The sequence below is a fragment of the Theropithecus gelada genome, chromosome 12 (assembly GCF_003255815.1).
Source record: "Theropithecus gelada isolate Dixy chromosome 12, Tgel_1.0, whole genome shotgun sequence".
In the NCBI taxonomy this organism is placed as follows: domain Eukaryota; kingdom Metazoa; phylum Chordata; class Mammalia; order Primates; family Cercopithecidae; genus Theropithecus; species Theropithecus gelada.
The window spans coordinates 73,127,214-73,153,050 of record NC_037680.1 but is presented as its reverse complement, the minus strand read 5'-3'; the positions used below and the strand labels follow the sequence as shown (position 1 = coordinate 73,153,050).

General features: G+C 37.1%; 1 protein-coding gene and 1 non-coding gene across 2 annotated transcripts in view; one reads left to right on the top strand and one right to left on the bottom strand.

The window, feature by feature from the left end:
* Nucleotides 1–25,837, bottom strand: part of CCDC150 (coiled-coil domain containing 150) — a 94,573-nt gene that overhangs the window by 32,790 nt on the left and 35,946 nt on the right. Inside the window, exons 10-14 of the mRNA XM_025404682.1 lie at nucleotides 25,373–25,480; nucleotides 23,425–23,549; nucleotides 22,956–23,133; nucleotides 22,327–22,395; nucleotides 5,550–5,663 (exon numbers count right to left, since the gene is read on the bottom strand). Coding sequence (XP_025260467.1) covers nucleotides 5,550–5,663; nucleotides 22,327–22,395; nucleotides 22,956–23,133; nucleotides 23,425–23,549; nucleotides 25,373–25,480 — 594 coding nt within the window. The remainder of the gene's footprint in view (nucleotides 1–5,549; nucleotides 5,664–22,326; nucleotides 22,396–22,955; nucleotides 23,134–23,424; nucleotides 23,550–25,372; nucleotides 25,481–25,837) is intronic.
* LOC112636812 lies at nucleotides 13,427–13,607 on the top strand. The gene has a single exon (XR_003122286.1).

Below are 25,837 nucleotides of genomic sequence, written 5' to 3'. Positions count from 1 at the left end.
ATGAAGCCTTAAGAGTACCAGAGTTGGTTGGTTTTGTATATTAACTCTTTTTTTGTTATGTCAGTTACTCCTTTGTAGTTGTGACCCAACAAGGATGTGGTGTGGTTGTATCAGTGACTGCAGGTAGTCTGTGGAGCATTACACAGTTCTTTACAGAAACAGCAGCTGCAAGTGACCAGGACCACTGACAGCAGAAGGCACCTCACTTACCATGGTAAAAAGCAGTTTAGAAAAATCTCAGAAACAAAATAAATGTTTACTGGAGACTCAAACTCATTGTTTGATCAAATACTCAACACAGTATTATCTGGGGCAAACATTATCAAAGGTTCCATATTTCACGAAATTACATATTTTCATTATTCAGACAGCCTTTAATAATGACAGTTATTTTTTCATATCCTGTTGTTCTCAGACTATATCAGAAAAAATAAGTACAAAATTTAAATTTGGGGCCATATTGGTACTTTCTTTATATAAGGGGCACCATTAAGTGATTGAACATGGAAATTTTCACTCTTCACAATCAATGCCAGTGCTATATCTTAATAACAGGAAATATTGCCATATGTCAAAATCACCTTCATAAACCAAATGTGGAGATAATGCACACAAAGCAAATGTGACTGAAGACACAAACTCTTAATCACTCATAAGCTAACTAGCTGCACTATGGATCATTTGCTGTAAATCTTAAGTTCAAAGTCTTATTAATGTTGTTAAGTATCTTATATTGACATCATTCACTATTTCTGGTTTATATTTGCTTATTTTGTGAATAACAGAGTGCCTTTTAGGCATTTTAAGACAAAGAATTTTAGACTTTTGTTTTATGTTCAATTTTAGGTAAGCTGATAAAGATAAAACCCATGTATTAATTTACATAAGAGATATTCCTCACTACCTCCAACATGATTACAGCTATTCTTTAGTCACCACTTTGTAATATCCTTTAAGTGTGTGAACCTACCACACATGCTTCTAAATAAAAGCAAAAACACATTCCAAACTAGATTACTATAATCTGTAACTCATTTTCCTCTGTTCAAAATATTTTCTATGAGAAGGCACACTAAGCTGGGCACAGTGGCTCACACCTGTAACCCCAGCACTTTAGGTGGCTGAGGTGGGAGCATCACTTGAGGCCAGGAATTCAAGACCAGTCTAGTCAACATAGTAAGACCCTGTCTCTACAAAACATTAAAAAATTAGCTGGGCACAGTGGTGCATGCCTTTAGTCCTAGTTACTTGAGAGTTTGAGGAGGGAGAATTGCTTGAACCCAGCTGGTGGAGGCTACAGTGAGCCATGATGGTGCTATTGCACTCCAGCCTGGAAGACACAGCAAGACCCCCAACTCCTTTAAAAAAAAAAAAAAAGTTATAGTGTCTGGAGCATTGTTTTCTCCTTAGTAGTTGCCTTGGCTAGAAGAATTTTCATTTTTGACATTCAACACTTGATAAACATCAATGGAAAAGCCATAAAGAATTAGCCCTTGTATACCATCTACCCTAAAATCATACACCTTTAACATAAAAACTTATACCCAATATTAGGCTTTGGTGGGTTATTAACTATTAGACCAAGTATTTGTCCTGTCAGAATATTTATTTCATACATTATTATACATATTCATAATTCAGTTTTTAAAAGTTTTAAAAATTACTGTGTTGCTCCCAGTAAGGCAAAGGAAAATATGTTTTAAAAAGCATTTAGACCAGTAGAGTATTGGTTTCAAAATAACCTGAGGAAAATGTAGACTGCTATCAATAAACAGGAAACTGGTGATCATAAATATATTATCACAAAATCAGCTCATCATCAATTAATTTTCTATCTGTGGAAAACACAGTCCTCTTTGCCAAAATATTATCCATTTTGGGAACTATGATGCAAAATCATTCCATGAATGTAACATTACAATTTAGGATTATGTTGACCAAGTTTTCAGCAGCAAATACACTGTAAGGATGATCAATAATACCACAAAAGCAAAGCTACAATAACAATAAAAGCTTAATTATTTAAAATTCGATTCAAACTTCTACAAATTAAGATGTCTCAGTGTGCTGTAAAGCATAGGTAAGAACATATAAAAAAACAAGAACTAGAGTTAACCTAAAATATGCTAGCTCTAACAAATACTAAACACTCAAAAATAACTATCTTCTTGAAATGGAGAAAGGTTTTTTTTTTTTAAAGAATAACTTAAATTATCTGGGTCTTCTATAAAAGGTGACCAGAAATTTAAAAAACAATGGCGCTTTTTCCCCATCAATACAATTCCCTCTTTCAGGCAAAGGCATGAAGAACTTCCATTAATCTTTTAAATATACTTTTAAAATAATAATTTTCCCATTATGCCACCAAAGAGAGTGCTAATGTACTAAATGAAAATTGAGCAAAATCAAAATGTGGTATTATCTGACAAAGGTTCACTTATTTAAATATTATGACACACACAGAAAAATTGTTCCAAGTTGCTAAGGGAAAGTGGATGTTAAGGCAGTTACTTAAATTACTGTTTACAGATTAAATAGACCCTGTACCTGTACAGGAGACCAGAAATTAGAAACCACTTAAATAAGTGAATATCTCAGGTTCTGAGTTGTAGAAGACTGAACTGAAATTAACTTTTGCTTAAATACTCTTGGTAATATACTATAAACATGATTAGCATATAGAGCAAAACAGAAACTGGGGAATCATTTGAGAAACATCATACAGAGAAAAATACCAAGCATTAGAATATGAATTCTAACTCAGAAACACAAAGCACTCTTTGGAAAAGCAGAAAGTAAAAACAGGAAGAATTACCTTAAGATGAAAGATAGGTTGCCAAAGATCAACAGTAAGCCACCAAATTATTTCTAAAATCATTTTTAAATCCACGTGAGCTGTACAAGTTAGCAGAAGCTGTTAGAAGAATACACAAAACCAGTAGGATACTGGCATCTTGGTAAAGCTATTTTATAAGCAGATTGTAAGCATTTTTTAAACTTTTTGATTATTTTGAATTTTTTATTCAAAATATTTAACAACAGTATGACATGAGCCCCAGAAAATCAAACCAACTTTGACATCTGCATGAGTGTACACTGACAATGTCATCCTGGTTTTAAGAAATAATACATTTTAGTTCATCTTCTAATTTCAAGTCTTTAAAGTCCCAGTTGTATAGGGAATTATGTTTCTGTCTGGTGCTACAATTTTAAAATATATGTTTAAACCCCAAAAGAGAAGTGGGGAGGAAAATCATTCAAACTGAACTCAGGCATAGTAACCTTCCTACATTTGGATCTTTTCTTACTGTGGGTCCCTGCATGACTGCCAGTGGTAATGGAATTAAATTGCACTATCACTACAGGCTAAAATGGCAAAAAAAAAAAAAAAAACCCTGAAATTACGAAATATGAAAGAAAAAGCAGAGAGAATAATATTATTGCAATATGACATTAATCCTTACTGCCTGGCAAAACAGACATGACCTTCTTTGTATTCCAGTCAATCAATGTTTTTAAAGCACCTATTATGTATTAGGCATTATGCTAGGCAAGAGAATATAAAGATGAATACTGTTCTTGCATTAGAAGAGAATGAGGGCAGATGCATAAACAGGTCAATTTCTAATCAATGTAGTAATTATTCTGATATGTGTGTGCAGAGTGTACTGTGGGATACCTACACTAGGAAAGATCCTCTTGGCAATGCAGGCCATGAGAGGTTAAGAACCTGCCCAGGTCACACAGTAAATGGAGGTTGAAACCAGATCTATCTGAATTCAAGTTTGTGATGTTACACATACAACACACAGTCTTATGTGTATCTCCAAAAATCAATGAGGGGTTAGACCAGAAGGCACCTTTTATAAAGAATTTCAAGTTTTAACTCTCAAAGAACAAAAATACACTGCCAGTATTGAATGACAATAGATTTAATGATACTGCTAAGATTCAAAAACAAATCCTGAAATCCCTAGCTCATTCCTCAAACTCATATAGCCAACTGAAGCATTTCCCGGCAGGCATGGTCAGAGACACTTCTGGGTGGAGACAGAACTGCAAGCTAGAACTGCGTTATCTATGAGTCATTACTGGGAAACTGTAATCAAGACGTGGTAGACAGGCAAAAATCAACACTGACCAAATCACTGGCAAGATCTGTCAAAGTCATTAATAGGGTAAGGCTAGGCCTGCTCACTGGCAATGGATTCAGGAAAGAATCAGTCAGATTGAGAATGTGGTCTTCCAAAGGAACCCAGCTGAGTCTTGCCAACCAGCAATGGAGATGGCTGAATCTTTAATTCTGTGGAGAGAGGGGGTTGGTCTGAAATAGTATCAGGGATTACAGCTAATGGATCTTGTCATTCCAATAGGCACTTATATGTAATTTTTTTTTTTCTCTGAGACAGTTCAGATACTAAGAATTCAATAAATGTTAGCTATCTGCCACATGTTCTGTATTAATTTACTTAACCTCAAACATCCACACAGTTATAGCATTATTATCCTCATTTTGATAGATTAAGAAACTGAGGCTCAGTGAGGTTAAGGATCATACCTGAGGTCACAGCCAAAACTGAAAAGCAGGAAATCTGGCTTGAAAACCATGACCATATAAGAAGATTTAGACTTAGTCTGTATAATTTTTCATAGTTGAAGTAATGAGCAGCTTATAACAGTTTGAAAGACTTTAGCTCAGATTAAAACAGACTCACAATGAGGTCTTCCAGGAATTCTCAAAGATTATTTGCATGCTTAAAAGCAGTAAGTAATACTTTTTCATGTATTTGAAAGCACACAGGAAAATTATTAGCTACTTAATGGAATGACCATATTTTTAAATCCCCTTTACTTGGAGATTTTTTTTTTTTTTGAGACGGAGTCTCGCTCTGTCGCCCAGGCTGGAGTGCAGTGGTGTGATCTCGGCTCACTGCAAGCTCCGCCTCCCAAGTAGCTGGGACTACAGGCGCCCGCCACCACACCCGGCTAATTTTTTGTACTTTTAGTAGAGACAGGGTTTCACTGTGTTAACTTAGCCAGGATGGTCTCGATCTCCTTTCCTCGTGATCCGCCTGCCTTGGCCTCCCAAAGTGCTGGGATTACAGATGTGAGCCACCATGCCCAGCCTGGAGAAGATGTTTTAAGAACTGTACTATTTATTTGTAATGCACTGACCTTGTCAAACAGCCTTCAGAAATCAGACTTATTACTGATTGCCTAATGGAGGAAACTGATGAGAAAAAAATACAAGTTTCTTCCTCATAATTTATGGAAGAGGAACTATTTTAAAACATTAGATATATTTGTACTTTTCAGTAACACAGATTGTTTGTGAAGGCAAATGTTTAACAAATCCCTTAAACTCTTGGTTTCTCAAATTCGCTATTGTTTGAATACTGTAAGAATCTCTGCTTTATTTATTCTGAATTATTCAAGATTTATAATAATTATGAAAACACAAAGAAAATCCATCTCCTGACCTCTGGTTGTTGTTATTTCTGAACTCATTAGTCATTAATTGCTATTTAGACTGACCTTTTTATACCCACCCCATGGTAATCAGAAGTGACTTGCTGAAGTTCTAGGGAAGCCATTTGATCTGCCAGGTGCTTATTCTCTTCTTCAAGAGTCTGCAGGTTATGAGTTAATGTATTTATGTCTACCTTTAAAGAAACAAAAGTAAAAAAGAAACTATTTATGCCAGATCCAAAAAGTATTATCTTATTTTTAAAATGACAATTATAACTGTAAAATGGACAATATCTTCCATGTTTCCTTGCCTCTAAATGTGGATATGACCAATCTGATAGCTCTATGGTTTTTAAATTTTTTTTTAGACGGAGTCTTGCTCTGTCACCCAGGCTGGAGTGCAGTGTTGTGATCTCAGCTCACTTCAACCTCTGCCTCTCGGGTTCAAGTGATTCTCCTGCCTCAGCCTCCTTGAGAAGTGACAACGTGCTAGCAGCCCTCACTTGCTCTCGGGCGCCTCCTCAGCCTCAGCATCCACTCTGGCCCCACTTGAGGAGCCCTTCAGCCTGCGGCTGCACTGTGGGAGCCCCTCTCTGGGCTTGCGAGGCAGAGTCTGCTTGTGGGGAGGTGTGGAAGGAGTGGCGTGGGCAGGAACTGGGGCTGCCCATGGCCCTTGCGGGCCACCGTGAGTTCCGGGTGGGCGGGGGCTCAGCAGGACCCACACTTGGAGCAGCCAGCTGGCGCTGCCAGCCCTGGGCAGTGAGGGGCTTAGCACCCCAGTCAGCAGCTGCGAGGGGGTGCGCCAGGTCCCCCAGCACTGCTGGCCCCCCTGTGCCACACTGGAATTCTTGCTGGGTCTCAGCTGCTGCCTCCCCACGGGGCAGGACTCGGGACCTACAGCCCGCCATACCCATGCCCAAGCCCCAACCCCTGCTCGGCCCCAGCCTCCCCAATGCTCCCTGCTCTGCAGCACCCAGTCCCATCGACCACCCAAGGGTGGAGGAGTGCAGGCACGCGGCACGGGACTGGTGGGCAGCTCTGCTCACAGCCCTGGCGCAGGAACCACTAGGCAAAGCCAGCTGGGCTCCTGAGTCGGGTGGGTACTTGGAGAATTTTTATGTCTAGCTGGAGGATTGTATATGCACCAATCAGCACTCTGTATCTAGCTAATCTGGTGGGGACTTGGAGAACTTTTATATCTAGCTGGAGGATTGTAAATGCACCAATCAGCACTTTGTGCCCAGCTCAAGGATTGTAAATGCAGCAATCAGTACTCTGTGTCTAGCTCAAGGTTTGTAAACACACCAATCAGTGCTCTGTGTCCAGCTAATCTAGTGGGGACTTGGAGAACTTTTGTGTCTAGCTAAAGGATTGTAAATGCACCAATCAGCACTCTTTGTCTAGCTAAAGGTTTGTAAATGCACCAATCAGCACTCTGTGTTTAGCTAATCTAGAGGGGACTTGGAGAACTTTTGTGTTCAGCTAAAGGATTGCAAATGCACCAATCAGCACTCTGTGTCTAGCTCAAGGTTTGTAAACGCACCAATCAGCACCCTGTCAAAATGGACCAATCAGCTCTCTGTAAAATGGGCCAATCAGCTCTCCGTAAAATGGGCCAATCAGCAGGATGTGGGTGGGGTCAGATAAGGGAATAAAAGCAGGCTGCCCACGGCAGCAGTGGCAACCCACTTGAGTCCCTTTCTATGGTGTGGAAGCTTTGTTCTTTCACTGTTGGCAATAAATCTTGCTGCTGCTCACTCTTTGGGTCTGCACTGCCTTTATGAGCTGTAATGCTCACTGCGAAAGTCTGCAGTTTCACTCCTGAAGCCAGTGAGACCATGAACCCACCAGGAGGAACGAACAACTCCAGACGTGCCGCCTTTAAGAGCTGTAACACTGTGAAGGTCTGCAGCTTCACTCCTGAAGCCAGCGAGACCATGAACCCACCAGAAGGAAGAAACTCAGGACACATCTGGACATCTGAAGGAACAAACTCCGGACATACCATCTTTAAGAACTGTAACACTGTGAGGGTCTATGGCTTCATTCTTGAAGTTAGCGAGACCAAGAACCCACCAATTCCGGACACATCCTGAGTAGCTAGGATTACAGGCACGCACAACCATGCCTGGAAAATTTTTGTATTTTTAGTCGAAACGGGATTTCGTCATGTTGGTCAGGTTGGTCTCGAACTCCTGACCTTGTGATGCGCCCGCCTCAGCCCCACAAAGTGCTGGGATTACAGATGTGAGCCACAGCGTCCAGCCACTCTATGATGTTTTTAAGAACCCTTTTCTCTGTGTGGTTTGTGGGTCTAATAATTTTTTTAAAAAGAACCCTTTTTCTCTCTCGTCCATTTTTTGAGTTTTTCTAGTTGCCCTCAGCAAAAGGGTTATTGTAAATTATATAGTTTCCCTTTACTCTAAGTTAAAGTCCTTCTGGTATTTACTTAAAGTCAATTCAAGTTTATGAATATAGATGCAAAAATCTTCCAGCCAGGAGCAGTGGCTCACGCCTGTAATCCCAGCACTTTGGGAGGCTGAAGTGGGCGGATCACCTGAGGTTGAGAGTTCAAGACCAGCCTGACCAACATGGAGAAACCTCATCGCTACTAAAAATACAAAATTAGCGGGGCGTGGTGGCACATGCCTGTAATCCCAGCTACTTGGGAGGCTGAGGCAGGAGAATCACTTGAACTCGGGAGGCAGAGGTTGCAGTGAGCCGAGATCACGCCATTGCACTCCAGCCTGGGTAACAAGAGTGAAACTTCGTCTCAAAAAAAAAAAAAAAACTTCCAAAAAATATTAGCAAAATGAACCCAGCAACATATAAAAAGATAACAAATTAGGACTAAGTGAAGCTTATCTCGGTAATGCAAAGCTTGTTGAACATTCAAAATCGATCAGTATAATATGCCGTTTCAATAGACTATAGAAGAAAACCCACATACCCATCTTAATGCAGTAAAAGAATTTCATAAAATTCAACATCAATTCATTATAAAAACTCAGCAAACTAGAAATGAAAGGGAACCTCTAGTTGATTTTTTAAAAAGTATCTATAAGAATCCTACAGCTAATATCAATATTAATAGTGAAAAACTTTCCCCCTAAAACTGGGAAAAGGCAAAGGTATCCACTTTCACCACTCCTATTCCACATCATTCAGGAGGCCATAGCTGGTGCAGTAAGGCAAGATGTTACAATAAGTGAGTGTGTCAAGGCTGAAGGATATAAGGGCAAATCTATCGTATTTCTACATATTAACAATGCATAATTGGAAATTCACATTTCATTTAAATGCCATTTAAAACAGTACTAATGCTGTGAAATTCTTTAAGTGCAAATCTAGCAAAATATGTCCAAGATATGATGTGCTGAAAATTACAAAATACTGAGAGAAATAAAAAACCAAAATAAAACAGAGAGATATATAATGTTCATGTACCGACATGTGTTCCATAACAATGTTTCAATCAACGATGGACCACATATACAACAATGGTTGGAGCAACAAGCTACACCATATAACCTAGGCATATCACAGGCTCAAAATAAAGGGATGGAGGAGAATCTACCAAGCAAATGGAAAACAGAAAAAAGCAGGGGTTGCAATCCTAGTTTCTGAAAAAACAGACTTTAAACCAATAAAGACAAAAAAAAAAAGACAAAAAAGGGCATTACATAATGGTGGAGAGTTCAACAAGAAGAACTATCTTAAATATATTTGCACCCAACACAGGAGCACCCAGATTCACAAAGCAAGTTCTTAAAGACCTTCAAAGAGACTTAGACTTCCATACAACAACAGTGGGAGATTTTAGCATTGCACTGACAAAATTAGGTCATAGGGACACAAAATTAACAAAGATATTCAGGATCTGAACTGAGCACTAGATCAAATGGAACTGACAGATATTTACAGATCTCCCCACCCCAAAACAAACATACATTCTTCTCATTGCCACATGGCACTTACTCTAAAATTGATCATGTAATTGGAAGCAAAACACTCCTCAGCAAATGTAAAAGAACTGAAATTATAAGTCTCTCAGACCACAACACAATCAAATTAGAATTCAAGACTAAGAAATTCATTCAAAACCACACAACTACATGGTAATTGAACAACCTGCTCCTGAATGACTCCCAGGTAAATAATGAAATTAAGGCAAAATTCAGTAAGTTATTTGAAACTAATGAGAAAAAAGAGATAACATACCTGAATCTCTGGGACACAGCTAAGGCACTGTGAAGAGGAAAATGTATAGCACTAAATGCCCACATCAAAAAATTAGATCTCAAGTTAACAACCTAACTTCACAACTAAAGGAACTAGAGAACAAAGAGCAAACAAATCTCAAAGCTGGCAGAAGACAAGAAATAATCAAAATCAGAGGTGAACTGAAGGACATAGAGACACAAAAACCATTCAAGAGATCAACAAATCCAGGAGCTGTTTTTGTTTTGTTTTGTTTTGTTTTTGAGATGGAATCTTGCTCTGTCGCCCAGGCTGGAGTGCAGTGGCACGATCTCAGCTCACTGCAACCTCCGCCTCCCAGATCCAAGTGATTCTTCTGCCTCAGCCTCCCAAGTAGCTGGGACGACAGGCCTGTGCCACCACGCCTGGCTAATTTTTATATTTTTAGTAGAGACGAGGTTTCACCATATTGGCCAGGCTGGTCTCGAACTCCTGACCTCATGATTCGCCTGCCTTGGCCTCCCAAAGTGCTGGGATTACAGGCATGAGCCACTGTGCCCAGCCCAGGAGCTGTTTTTTCAAGAAAATAAAATAGATAGACTTCTAGCTAGACTAATAAGAAAAGAGAGAAGTTTCAAATAAACACAATCAGAAATGATAAGGGAGATATTACCACTGACCCCACAGAAATACAGACAACCATCAGAGAATCTTAAAAATACCTCTATGTACATAAACTAGAAAATACAGAGGAAAAAGATAAATTTCTAGATATATACACCCTCCCAAGACTTAACCAGGAAGAATACATTGAATCCCTCAACAGACTAATAACGAGTTCAGAAATTGAGGCAGTAATAAATAGCCTACCAACCAAAAAAAGCCCAGGATCAGACATATTCACAGCTGAATTCTATCACAGGTACAAAGAAGAGTTGGTATCATTTCTACTGAAACGATTCCGAAAAAACTGAAAAGGAGGGACTACTCTCTAACTTATTCTATGAGGCCAGCAGCATCCTGATACCAAAACCTGGCAGAGATACAACAAAAAAAGAAAACTTCAGGCCAATATCCTCGATGAACATTGATGCAAAAATCCTCAATGAAATACTGGCAAACTGAATCCAGCAGCATATCAAAAAGCTTATCTGCCATGATCAAGTAGGCTACATCCCTGGGATGCAAGGTTAGTTCAACATATGCAATTCAATAAATGTGATTCATCACATAAACAGAACTAAAGAGAAAAACCACATGATAATCTCAATAGATGCAGAAAAGGCCTTCGATAAAATTCAACATCCCTGCATGTTAAAAACTCTCAATAAACTAGGTACTGAAGGAACATACCACAAAATAATAAGAGCCATCTATGACAAACCCACTGCCAACATCATATTGAATTGGCAAAAAGTGGAACCATTTCCCTTGAAAACCGGCACAAGACAAGCATGCCCTCTCTCACCACTCCTATTCAACACAGAACTTGGAAGTTCTAGCCAAGGCAATCAGGAAACAGAAAGAAATAAAGGGCATTCAAAAAGAAAAAGAGGAAGTCAAACTATCCCTGTTTGCAGATGACATGATCCCATATCTCAAAAACCCTACCGCCTCAGCCCCAAAGCTTCTTAAGCTGATAAGCAACTTCAGCACTCTCAGGATACAAAATCAATGTGCAAAAATCATTAGCATTCCTATACACCAACAACAGTAAAGCTGAGAGCCAAATCATGAATAAACTCCCATTCACAGTTGCCACAAAAAGAATAAAATACCTAGGAATACAGCTAACTAGGTAGGTGAAAGGTCTCTACAAGAAGAACTACAAAACACTGCTCAAAGAAATGAGAGATGACACTAACAAACGGAAAACCATTCCATGCTCATGGATAGGAAGAATCATGGCCATACTGCCCAAAGCAATTTACAGATTCAATGCTATTCCCATTAAACTACCATTGACATTCTTCACAGAACCAGAAAAAACTACTTTAAAATTTATATGGAACCAAAAAAGAGCATGAATAGCTAAGAAAATCCTAAGCAAAAAGAACAAAGCTGGAGGTACCATGCTACTCAACTTCAAATTATACTACAGGGCTACAGTAACCAAAACAGCATGGTATTGGTACAAGAACAGACACAGACCAATGGAACAGAATAGAGAACCCAGAAATAAGACCACACACCTTCAGCTATCTGACCTTTGACAAACCTGACAAAAACAAGCAATGGAGAAAGGATTCCCTGTTCAATAAATGGGACCGGGATAACTGGCTAGCTATATGCAGAAGATGGAAACTGGACCCCTTCCCTATACCATATACAAAAATTAACTCAAAATAGATTGATGACTTAAATATAAAACCCAAAACTATAAAAACCCTAGAAGACAACCGAGGTAATACTATTCAGAACAAAGCACGAGCAAAGATTTCATGACAAAGACGTCAAAAGCAACGCAACAAAAGCAAAAATTGACAAATGGGATCTAAGTAAACCAAAGAGCTTCTGCATAGCAAAAGAAACTATCAACAGAGTAAACAGACAGTCTACAGAATGGAAGACTATTCATCTGACAAAAGTCTAATATCCAGCATCTATAAGGAACTTAAATTTACAAGAAAAAGACAAACAACCTCATTAAACAGTGGGCAAAAGGCATAAACAGACACTTCTTAAAAGAAGACATAAATGTGGCCAACAATCATATGAAGAAAGCTCAACATCACTGAACATTAGAGAAATGTAAATCAAAAAAGAAGTCAAAAAATCAAAAAATAACAGATGCTGGTGACATTGTGGAGAAAAAGGAACACTTGCACACTGTTGGTGTGAGTGTAAATTAGTTCAACCATTGTGGGAAACAGTGTGGCGATTCCTCAAAGTCCTAAAGACAGAAATACCATTTGACCCAGCAATCCTGTTACTGGGTATATACCCAAAGGAATATAAAATCATTCTATTATAAAGATACATGCACATGTGTATGTTCACTGCAGCACTATTCACAATAGCAAATACATGGAATCAACCTAAATGCTCATCAATGATAGACCAGATAAAGCAAATGTGGTACATATACACCATGGAATACTATGCAGCCACAAAAAAGAATGAGATTATGTCCTCGTGATCATGGATAGAGCTGGAGGCCATTATCCTTAGCAAATTAACACTGGAACAGAAAACCAAATGTTGCGTGTTCTCTTATAAGTGGGAGCTAAATGATGAGAATATATGGACACACAGAGGAGAACACCACACACTGGAGTGTGTCAGAGGGTGGAGGGTGGGTGGAAGGAGAGGATCAGGAAAAATAATAATACCTGAGTGATGAAATAATCTGCACAACAAACCCCCATAACACACATTTACCTATATAACAAACCTGCACATGTACACTGAACTTAAAAATTAAAGAAAAACCCTAGGTGTGCAGTAGGCAATACCATCGAGGTTTGTGTAAGTACTCTCTATTGCACAACAACAAAACTGCCCAGAGATGCATTTCTGAGAATGTATCTCCATCATTAAGTGACAACCTAACTGTACTAGAAGATTCAATATTGCTGAGATGTTAACTCTAATTTCAGTTGAAATCCCCAGAGAACATTTTTGTAGAAATCATTAAGGTCATTCTACAACACACATGAAAAAGCAAACAAACTAAAATAGCTAAAACACTTTTGGAAAACAACACTGTTGGAGGACTCTACCTAATTTCACGATTTATTATAAAGCTACAATAATCATGGTCTGTGGAAAGGCTCCTGTGTTGTTGAACTTGCCCAGTTGTGGGTGCAGCTATGTACCAGGCAGCCCAAGACCGACATAAAGTAAATTCCCAGAAGTCTTCCCTAGGTTTTGAATTTGCAGTAACAGGTGTGAGCATTCCAGCAGCAGTTTGGTGATCAGAAATGAAAGCTAAAGGAGAGTTGCCAACTATGGGAATGAGTGTAAAAGACATGCCCCAAAACATACACAAGTAAACTGTTGAAAGCAAGAGACACAAAATCTTGAAAGTACCAAGAGAGGAGTGGCTCCTGATGTACAAGATAATCTCACCAAGATTAACAGCTGATTTCTCATCAGAAAGTTGAGGCCAGAAGGCAACGGGATGACATACTCAAAACGCTGAAAGAAAAACACTCAACCATGAATTCTAAATTCAGCAAATCTATCCTTCAAAAACAGCAAAGAAATTAAGATATTCCCAGATAAATAAAAATTGAAATAATTCATAGAAGAGTTTTTCTTCTGGTTTAGATACACTCTTGAGAATGTGGTTCTTCAGACTTCACCTAAAATATAGAGTAATTTCTCCAGGTCCCCATTTTTGGTGGGGTTTGGATTGTGAAGCTAGAAAGCATATGCTGTAAGAAATACTAAAGGAAGTTTTTTAGGCTAAAATAAAAGGGTAGTAGACAATATCTGGAATCCATATAAGAAATAAAAGGTAACAGTAAAGGTAGCAACATAGGTATATATAAAAGGTACTATATATTTTTGTTTGTAATTCTTTCTGTTACCTATAAACTAAAATATAGAATAAAAGAAATGATAAGGGAGTTAAAATGGTGAACTAGAAATATATATTTAACATAAAAGATGGCACTAATTGAGAAATAGAGGAGCAAAAAGCAAAAAACAAAAAATGCAAAATGGCAGATATAAATCCTACCTTAACAGTAATTATATTAAATATAAATGGATCAAACCACTCCATTTATATGGATAGGCAAAATGAGTTTTTAAAAAACCAACTATATGCTCTTTATAAAATATACACTTTAGATCCAAAGTTACAAATGGGGTTGAAAACAAAAGCGTGGAAAACATAATACCATATAAATTAAACAGTAATCTAAAAAGAGTTAAATGACTGTCCTAATATTAAACAAAATAGACATTAAGAAAAAACTGGTGAGATAAAGGACATTGAAAAAGTGTTTACCTGTCAAGAAGATGTATCATTTATAAATATATATGCACCTAACAGAGGCCACAAATATATGAAGCAAAAAATGACAGTATTGAAGGAACAAATAAATAATTTAACAGTAATAGTTGGAGACTTCAATATCCCATTTTCATTAATCAACAGAACAACTAGACAGATTAAGGAGGAAAGAGAAGACAAGAACAACACTATAAACCAAGTAACCTAACAGACATCTATAGAACAATCCTCCCAATACAGCAAAATACACATTTTTCTCAAGTGCACATGGAACATTCTTCAGGGTATATCCCTGTTACACCATAAAACAACTCTCAATAAATCTGAAAGGACTGATACCATGCAAAGTATGTTTTCCAACCACAATGGAATAAAATTAGAAATCAATAAAAGAATATTTAGGGAATTCACATATGTGAATAAACTAAACATGTCACTTCTAAACAACCAATGGGTCAAAAAAGAAATCTCAAGGGAAATTAAATAACAGTTTGAGATAAACAAAAATGAAAACACAAAATAACAAAACATCTCATATGCAGCTAAAGCAGTGCAGAGAGGGAAATTTGTAGCTGCAGGCACTTATTTTTTATTTTTTTAGGGGCACTCCCCTGAACGAGAATAGGTTCAGAGTGACTCCTACAGGCACTTACATTTTAACAATGAAATATTTCTCAAATCAATAACCTAAGCTTATCTTTAGAAACTAGACAAAGAAAATCAAATTAAACCCAAAGCAAATCTAAAGAAGAACAGTAAGGATTAACGCAAAAATAAGATAGAGAAAAATAATAGAGAAAAATCTCTAAAAACTTCCACAAGTTGGTTCTCTAGAAAGATCAACAAAATTGACTAAACAAGAACAAAATACAGGTGACACAAATTATTAAAATTAGGAATCAAAGAGAGGACTCTGCTACTGACCTTACAGAAAGAAAGACAAGGGGCTACTCTGAAAACTGTATGCTAACAAATTAGATAGCCTAGATGAAATGGATAAATTCCTAGAAAGAACCAAACTACTGAAACTGACTCAAATAAAGGTAGAAAATCTGCATAGACCTATAGAATAAAAAGAATAAACCAAACAAAGAAACAAAACCTTTTACATACAAGAAAGCCCAGAACCAGATGGCATCACTGGTAAATGCTACAAAATATTTAAAGAAGAATTAACCCCAATCCCTCACAAACTCTTCCCAACAATAGAAATGGAGGGAATACTTACCAAATCATTTTAAGAGATCAACAGTATCTTGATACCAAAACCAAAAACATTACAAGAAAATAAAACTACAGAACAGTACCCCTTATGAATACAGATGCAAAAATCTTAACAAAATACTAGCAAGCCTAATGCAACAACATATAAAAAGGACAACATGACCAAGTAAAATTTATCCAAGGAATGCAAGCTTAGTTTTGCATTTGAAGTCAACCACTGTAATACACCATAGTAATAGAACAAAGAACAAAACCCACAAGATCATCTCAATAGACATAGCAAAAGCATTTGACAAAATTCAACATATTTTCATGACAAAAATTCCCAACAAACTGGGAATATAAGGGAATTTTCTAATCCTGATGAAGAGCATTGAAAATCCCCCATAGTTGACATCATACTTAATGGTGACAAACTAAAAGCTTTCCCTCTAAGATCAGAAACAAGACAGAGATATCTGCTCTCACCAATTCTATTCAATATTGCACTGGAGATTCTATCAGGCAGTTATATATGAAAATGAAATAAAAGGCAGCCAAATTGGAAAGGAAGAAGTGAGACTATCTCTATTACAAATAGACATAGCAAATAGAGAGCCCAGGAGTTCGAGACCAGCCAGCAACATAACAAAACTCCACCTCTACAAAAAATAACTATCTCTATTACAAATAGAGATAATTTATATAGTTTGTAGAGATAGTTATAGAGATCACACTATCTTATACAGTAGTCCTCACTGTCATTGATAGGTTCTTGGAGACTGCAACTTTAAGTGAAATGATAATGTATAACAAAATCAATGTTTTTTCTTATCAACATCATAACACAACATTGAATGAAATGATGTTATTCAAGGACCTGCTGTATATCGTTTCACTTGAAGTTGAAACCTAAGAACCTACTGATGACATTAAGTGAGGACATACTTTATACAGAAACAAATTGTATTATTGAGCTTGTAATACTCTTCAAATTGATCTACAGATTCAATATAAACCTTACCAAAATTCCAGCTGTTCTTTTTTACAGAAATGGAGAGTCTGGTTCTAAAATTCATACAGAAATGCAATGACCCAGAATGGCTAAAACAATCTTTAAAACAACAACAGCAGCAACAAAGTTGGAAGATTCACATTTAGACATCAAAACTTCCTACAAAACAATAGTAATCAAGACTGTGTGGCACTGGCATAACGATAGACATGAAGATCAATGCAAGAGAATTAAGAGTCTAGAAATAAACCTACATATCTATGATTAACTGATTTTTGACAGGGGAGTGAAAACTATTCAATAGAAAGAATGAATGATCTTTTCAACGAACAGTGCTGGGACAATTGTATATCTATAGCCAAAATAATGAAGTCAAACCCTTACCTCATAGCACATATAAAATTAACTCAGTGGATCAAACACCTAAATTAATACGTAAAACTATAAAAAATTTTATAATATAAAATAGGGATAAATCTATATGACCTTCAGTTAGGCAAGAGTTTCTCAAATATAATACCCAAACACAAACAATCCAAGGAAATACAGATAAACCAAACTTAAAATTTTTTAAAACCTTTATGCCTCAAAGGACATTACCAATATAAAAATACAACCCACAGAATGGGAGAAAATACCTGCAAATCACATATCTGATAAGGGTGTAGTATCTAGAATATGTAAAGAACTCGTACAAGTTGATAATTAAAAGATAATCCCTTTTAAAAATAGGCAAAGGATCTAAACAGACATTTCTCCAAAGAAGATATAAAATGACCAATAAGCACACAAGAAGATGCTTAACATCATTAGTTATTATGGAAATGCAAATCAAAACCACAGTGAGGTACCACTTCACACCCATTAGGGTGGCTATAATAAAACACAAAATAGGTGTTTGTGAGGATGTGAGAAACTGGAACTTTTGTGTATCACTGGTGAGAATGTAAAATGGTTTAGTGCTGTGGAAAACTGGTGATTCCTCAGAGAGTTAAATATAAAATTACCATGTGATCCAGAAATACCACTGTTAGATACATATATCACAAAGAATTGAAAAGAGGTACTGAAATATATGTATATACAGGTTCATAGCAGCACTAGTCACAATAGCCAAAGGTAAAAGCAGTGCAAATGTTCTTTAACAGATGAACAAACAAATTTGGTGTGTGTGTGTGCATGCACATACATACATACAATCACCATTACTCATCCATAAAATGAAGTACTGATTCATACTACAATGTTGAAGAACCCCAAAAGCATCAGGCTAAGTAAAAGAAGCCACACACAAAAGATCACATATTGTATGATTATATTTACATAAAATATCCAGCATAGGTAAATCCATAGAGACAGAATGCTGACTAGTGGTTGTCAGGGGCTGGGAGAAGGAGGGAATGGGGAGTGACTGCTTAACTAGTACAGGGTTTCCTTTTGGGGTGATGAAAATATTTTGAATCTAGACAGAGGCAGTGGTGGCACCACACTACAAATGTACTGAATACCACTGAATTATTCACTTTAAAATGGTTAATTTTACATTATGTGAATTTCACCTCAATTAAAAAACCACAGTGAAATATTTCACACCCACTAGGATAGGTATTTTAAAAATGTGAACAATAACAAGTGTTAGTAAGGATGTGGAGACACTGGAACTCTCAAACATTGCTGGTGGGATTGTAAAACAGTGTAGCCACTTTGAAAGAGTTTGGCAGTTTCTCAAAATGATAAACATGGAGTAATCATATGACCCAGTAGTTCCACTCCTAGGTTATACCTAGGACAATTGAAAACATATGTTTACACACAAAAATTGTATACAAATGCTCACAGAATCATTAATACCCAAAAAGTTGAAACAACCCAAAAGCCCATCAATGGAGCAATTTAAAAAAGGTACCAGGCTGGGCATAGTGGCTCACATCTGTAATCCCAGCACTTTGGGAGGTTAAGATATCTGGGCAGATTGCTTGAGCCCAGAAGTTCGAGACCAGCCAGACAACATAACATAACTCCATCTCTGCAAAAAATAAAAAAACTAGCTGGGTGTGGTGGCATGCGTCTGTAGTCCCAGCTACTCGGGAGGCTGAGGTGGGTGGGAGGATCACCTGAGCCCAGGGAGGTCGAGGCTGCAGTGAGCTGTGATTGTGTCACCGCCCTCCAGCCTGGGCGACAGAGTGAGACCCTGAAAAAAAAAAGTGAAACGAATCCTGAACAATACCTTGCATGATATATAAAAATTCACTTGAAATGTACCATAGACTTAGTATAAAACCTAAAACTATGAGACATCTAGAGGACAACAAAAAAGAAAATTGTGGTGATCCTAGGTTAGGCAAAAATTCAAAAAGTATGATCCACAAAATTTTTAAAATTGATTAGACTTCATTAAAATTTAAAACTTCTGGCCGGGCGCAGTGGCTCAAGCCTGTAATCCCAGCACTCTGGGAGGCCGAGACGGGTGGATCACGAGGTCAGGAGATCGAGACCATCCTGGCTAACACGGTGAAACCCCGTCTCTACTAAGAAATACAAAAAGCTAGCCGGGCGAGGTGGCGGGCGCCTGTAGTCCCAGCTACTCGGGAGGCTGAGGCCGGAGAATGGCGTGAACCCGGGAGGCGGAGCTTGCAGTGAGCTGAGATCCGGCCACTGCACTCCAGCCTGGGCTACAGAGCGAGACTCCATCTCAAAAAAAAAAAAAAAAAAAAAAAAAAAAAAATTTAAAACTTCTGCTCTTTGAAAGAAAATGAAAAGAAAAGTCATGAAATGGAAGAAGATATTTGTAAAACACGTATCTGGCAAAAGACTTGTATATATACAAACAGTAAAGATATTTTTAAGATTTAAGAATATGTTTTAAAACCTCTGAAAATTCAAGAAAAAAACTGAATTTTAAATGGTTAAAAGATTTGATGAGATAGGTCAATTTGTAATGGCAAATAAGCACATGAAGAGAAGCTCAATATTATTAGTCATTGGAGAAATACAAATTACAAGCACAGTGATATGCTGATACACACAAATTCTAATAGATAAAACTAAAAAACCGAACCAAGTACTAGTGAGAATGTAGAGAAACTGGAACTCATGAATTACTGATGGAAATGTAAGATGGTACAGATTGTTTGAAAAACAGTTGAGCAGTTTTTTATTATGTTAAGCATATATTTATCATAGGAACCAGAAATCCAACTCTTGAAATTTACTCAACAGAAATACATATCTGCATATGTGAATATTTATAGAGGCTTTATTAATTGCCAAAAATCTGGAAACAACCCAAATGTCCTTCAGTTGGTGAATGGATAAAGGAAGTGATACATCCAGGCAATGGAGCACAGGTTACTGACACACAACACGATGAATCTCAAATGCCTTATGCTAAATGAAAGAAATTACATTTAAAATGCTATATACTATATGATTCTATTTACATGACACTCTGGATAATTTATAACTATAGGGACAAAAAACAGATCTATGGTTGCCAGGGGAAGGAGGTGGAAGAAGGCATTGATTACAAAAGGGCACAAGGGAACTTTCTTAGGGTGACAAAAACATTCTATATTTTGATTGTGGTGGTGGTTACAAGATTGTATGTGTCAAAATTCATAGAACTATACACTAAAAAAGGGTGAATTTCACTGTATGTAAATTATAATAAACCTGACTTTTTAAAAAAGCATAGCGTTAAAAGAACACATATTGTAAAAATCAATTTATACCACAAAATGAGATTCTCTATAAGCATTATCATTTGGCTTCACAGAATGTCTCTAATGAGCAAGTATCTTTTAGCACCGTGAACTTATACTTAGCTACATTAAGACGAATGAAATCAGACAAGCAAAATAATAATGCTATGTTTCTATCCCAAACATATTCACAGCATTTGCCTTGGCCATGTAACATTCACTAACTTTTTTATGGGACAGAGTCTCACTCTGTCACCCAGGCTGAAGTGCGTGGTGCAATCTTGGCTCACTGCAACCTCCACCTACGACGTTCAAGCAATTCTCATGCCTCAGTCACCCGAGTAGCTGGGATTACAGGTGTGTGCCACCGTGCCTAGTTAATTTTTTTGTATTTTTAGTAGAGACAGGGTTTTGCCTTGTTGGCCAGGCTGGTCTCAAACTCCTGGCCTCAAGTGATCTGTCTGCCTCGGCCTCCCAAAGTGCTGGGATTACAGGTGTGAGCCATCATGCCCGCCCTCATTCACTAATATTTTTAAGCAAAAAGCATTAATGAATTTAATGGTAGTCACCAATTTTCCCAATTTTAGAAAGCATGGTTGAGGCTAAATTGATACCACCAAAGTCCTTGCCACAGGAAGTCAGCCTCATTTGAGGATTCTTAGGGTGGACTATTTTCATATCACTAGAACCAGAGAAGGCACCTGCTAGCTTGGTGGTAACTGCGTTTGAGTTCAGGCTCAAACTCTAGCATTTCTCCTCTCTCCAATCCTTAAATTAAAAGTTTACATGTATATATAGTAATACAAATGCTACTTGGGCAAACCAGAAGCAAAGAAACAGTCCAGGCTTGATGACTATACCCAATACCTATTGCTGGATTTCTTGCCTAAGTAAGCTAATACTCCTTGCTGCTCCAGATATATTCTCTAGATGACAGTGATACATAATCTTTACTCTCTTCAAAATTTGAAACACAAACAGCAATGTTTTAAAGATTGGTTCTTGTTTAACTTTAATAAGGATTTCATTTGTTTCTCTGAACATTCTATTTTAGAACAGAAAATGGTACCTCAAAGATAAAGTGGCAGGTGCTGATAGGTACTCAGGCAGCCTGAGTTAGTTTTTGCTTTTTTTTTTTTTTTTGAGAGGGAGTCTTGCTCTGTCGCCCAGGATGGAGTGCAGTGGCACGATCTCGGCTCACTGCAACCTCTGCATCCTGGGTTCAGGAGATTCTCCTGCTTCAGTCTCCCGAGTAGCTGGGATTACAGGCACCCACCAACATGCCTGGCTAATTTTTGTATTCTAGTAGAGATGAGGTTTCACTATGTAGGTCAAGCTGGTCTTGAACTCCTGACCTCAAATGATCCGCCCGCATTGGCCTCCCAAAGAGCTGGGATTACAGGCGTAAGCCACCTCGCCCAGCCTTTAGTTTTTTATTTAAAAACAGCCTAGTCAGCAGTCATCTCTTTGCCTCTCACAGGTCCATTAGCTAACTCTCAGGTGACTTCTTGGCTAGAATCCTCAGTTAACACTAGGGCCAGAGGCAGTGATGACTCACTGGCAAACATCAGATGCTCAACAAGAAAATGTTCCCCAGAGACAACCGTCTGCTGCAGTGACTGGTGTGCTCTGAGTGGCATCCAGCTTCATAGCTTTCCTTTCCCCCGCAGCTTGGTATTCATCACCCATCTCCTCATTAAGATAAGCTGATACAGTAGGCAGCAATATAGAAGGAAATATAGTGAAATATCAATAAGTAAAATGTAGAATACCTTGTTTTTAGCTAATTCCTTTTCCAAATTGCATCTTTCTTGTGCTATTTCTTTTTCTGTTTTATTAACCTGCCCAAGGGGGATGGGAAAAAAAGAAATAGGTCAATTTTATAGTAGCTGACAGGCTCCACTATAGCAGACATATCCTGCATGTCAATTAATACCTACACTGCAGAGATAGCACATCCTCTCAGAAAAGGGGCCAATCAGGGAGTCTCTGAGGCAGAGCAGACTTCACAAATAGCCCTGAAATTAGAAAGACACGTCTGCATGTCAGACTCTGCTGGTTCCTTCCTAAGTAGGAAGACAGGGCTGTTCCCCTTTAACCTTCACTGTCCCACTCCTTCAGGGGAAATCAATTTTTAAAATCTGACTCCTTAACTAACATGAGGATGTGTGAGTTACTAATTAACATTCACTAATGCTGGATAAGAATATACTGTTCTATTTGGCACAGACTACTTCACAGGCTAAAAGGCATAGGTTAGCCACCTAAAGATTCTTCATTGGGCAACTCAGACAAACTGCATCTGGGTTTTATTTCTTTTCTTGTCTTTTGCATTTAGAATACAATTTTAAAACATCATCACACCACAACGAGAAGATAATGTAAATTTGGTTCTACCTACCTCCCTCTGAAATCTTTCTTTCTCCTCTAGCAGAGACTTCTTCTCTTGCACTGATGCTTCCAATTCACCTCGCAATCTTGCAATAGTTGATTCTAGCAACTCTTTTTGCACAGCTGTTCTCTTTTCAGCATCCTGTGCTTTCTGGATACACTGGTTATGCTCAAGGATTAAATGATCCCTGCAGGAAGAGAACAAGAACATATGAAAGCTAAATGAGAGTTCTAATTTAACAGAAAGAGCAATTACATGTTCTTATAGAACATATTTCCTGACTGAGAGTAGTTACTAAAATGTTCCAACAAAACTAGTTTCTTAAGGGCAGAGTCTTTATTTTTATCTCTGTGGCTGGTCCAAAAAATGCACAATCAAATGTTTTCATTGAAGATAAGACTGAGACAGACAGACACATGATAAGAAACACAAATGGAAGAACAAAAGATGTATAAGAAGTTGCCCGTAATTTACTTACAGATGTGCTTGGAGTTGGGTTTTCTCATTCTGAACAGTCTGTAGTTCATTTGTGATACTGGCATGGGCTGCATCCAGCAATAAGTTTTGTTCTTGAAATGTCTGCGTCATCATTTTCTGCTCTACCTGAGTGTTAAGAGCAATAGTAGAAGTTGAAACTCCAGAAAGTCTTTTGATAGGGTGTCATTTGGAGTAACTGATCAAAAACACTGAACTAACTTAAAAAAACAAGTTATATTTACATAAATAAAACCTCTTTTTAAAATAATTTATTTTAACACCCAGTTTCTCTTTGTCCTCCTCTGAGTTGACTACAGTTCTACCATTTTATAGCTCTACTAGCCAATAGTGAAGATACATTATTTACCCAGCCTGCTGAAAAATTATAAAACTCCTAATACCAACATATTTTTAAAGATAGAAAATTATATTACGAGTATTTTTGGTATTTTAAAATTTCAATATGGTACTTCATTTTTAAAAGTAAAACAATATAAATGTATATAAAATGAAAAGATCCCTTCCTCTCTATCTACACTTTCCCTCCAAATAATCCCACATTCTAAGGATTACCATGTTTAACAGTTTGCTGTGAATTCTTTTGAGACTATCTTAAATTGCACTCAGATAATGTTACAGCAGAAGCACTATAACTGTTTTACATAATTTATTTTCTTTGGCTCACCATTTTGGGATTATCAAAACATGACATTTTTATGTACCATATACCCCTACACATAATCCATAAAGTTTTTGCAAATACAGTACATATTAATAATTAGTTTTACAAATTCTTTTTAAAAGACTTCTATTTTAACATTTGATTGCAAAGCAAGTCTTCACACTGGTAAAATGGGATCCCAATTGTGTTATATTCCAAAATTTTGAACTATTTGTAATAAGCATTTCATTATATATTCAGTCCACTGAATTATAAGTCCATGAAAGTAGGAATTTTGTCTTGTTCACCACTATAATCCTATCTAGATATAGCATTATACTTGCACAGAGTTAAAAACTAAATATTTATTGAGTATATGTTACATGCAAAGCAGGCTTAGCACTATGAGAAATAAAGATATATAAGGCAATGTTCTTGCCTCTAGGGAGCTCACAGTGTAATCCAGGAAATGAACCAGCACATAAATTACTACTAGAGAATGCAGAATGCGGATGCAGCATAACATAATGATTACATACATTGACTCTGGAGTCACCTGAGGTTAAAAGGCAACTCTACTTCTTGCTAGTTAGGTGAATTTGGGCAAGTGAACTTCTCTAACCCTCATTTTCTTATCTGTAAAATAAGGATAATAAATACCCTTTTACATAATGGCTGCTACAATTAAAGGAGGTAATATGTGTAAAATCCTTAGCACAATGCTTAGTATATATAGTAAGTATGCTTACAAAAAGAGAAAGTGATCTATTTCTATGGTAGTCTGTTAATTTTCCAGGAATAGAAGTTGAAAGGAAAAACTTATCCCTTCTTATTGGGATGATCAAGCTCCCTGAAGAAAGTGACTCAAATAATAAAGAGAATTTCAAATATTGAAGATGAAGTAAAAAGCATTCTCAACAGAGAAAATGGCATAAGCAAAATGAGAAACTGTAAGGTGTTTGAGGAAAAGGTTAAGTACTTTAGGGTTAGTTATACGTGTTCTCCATGATTCTATAAATAATGGGACAAATAATTATTTTTCCTCAAGCAATGATATTTGATTAGAAATCATGAAAAGCCCTGAGTGTAAGGCCAAATCACCCCTCTGATGAAAATTGAAAAGCACTAATAGAAATAAGATAATTCAGTTGATTTTTTAAATTTATTGTTAAAATATTTTATTTCTCCAGTTGCCCATAAACATTTCCTGATCTATCAACCAGGCTGGCTTTCTGCCACCTGGTGAACTCTATTAAATTTAACACATTCACTAGCGTTAAATGAATACCTGCAGAATGGCCTGATGGTCAGCAATGATTCTGGCTTTTTCCATAGTAACAGTCTGAAGCATGCAGCTCAGCTCTGAACACTTTTTAGTCAATTGGTCATTCAAAACCTAAGAAAACACACACAGCAAGTCATTGGTCTCTCCAATAAAGAATTATTTTTACTTAAGCATTATTTTTAATGATTACAAAGTATCTCACTGTATATGTGAACCTAATCTATTTAACCTATCCTCAATTCACATGTCATTAGTTTAAAAAATACTTTCAAATATTAAAAGTCTATACCCTAAATAATTCTAAATTAAGAGATTTGTTGATTTGATAGAGCAACTGAAGCATATGGCATTTTACTGATCTACTCTTCACAATTTTGAACACTGGTTCATTAGAGCAAGACATCTGCAAAATGGAATTTACAATGTCAGTGCCTAGCCAATATTATAGAAATCCATGAGCATTCAGAA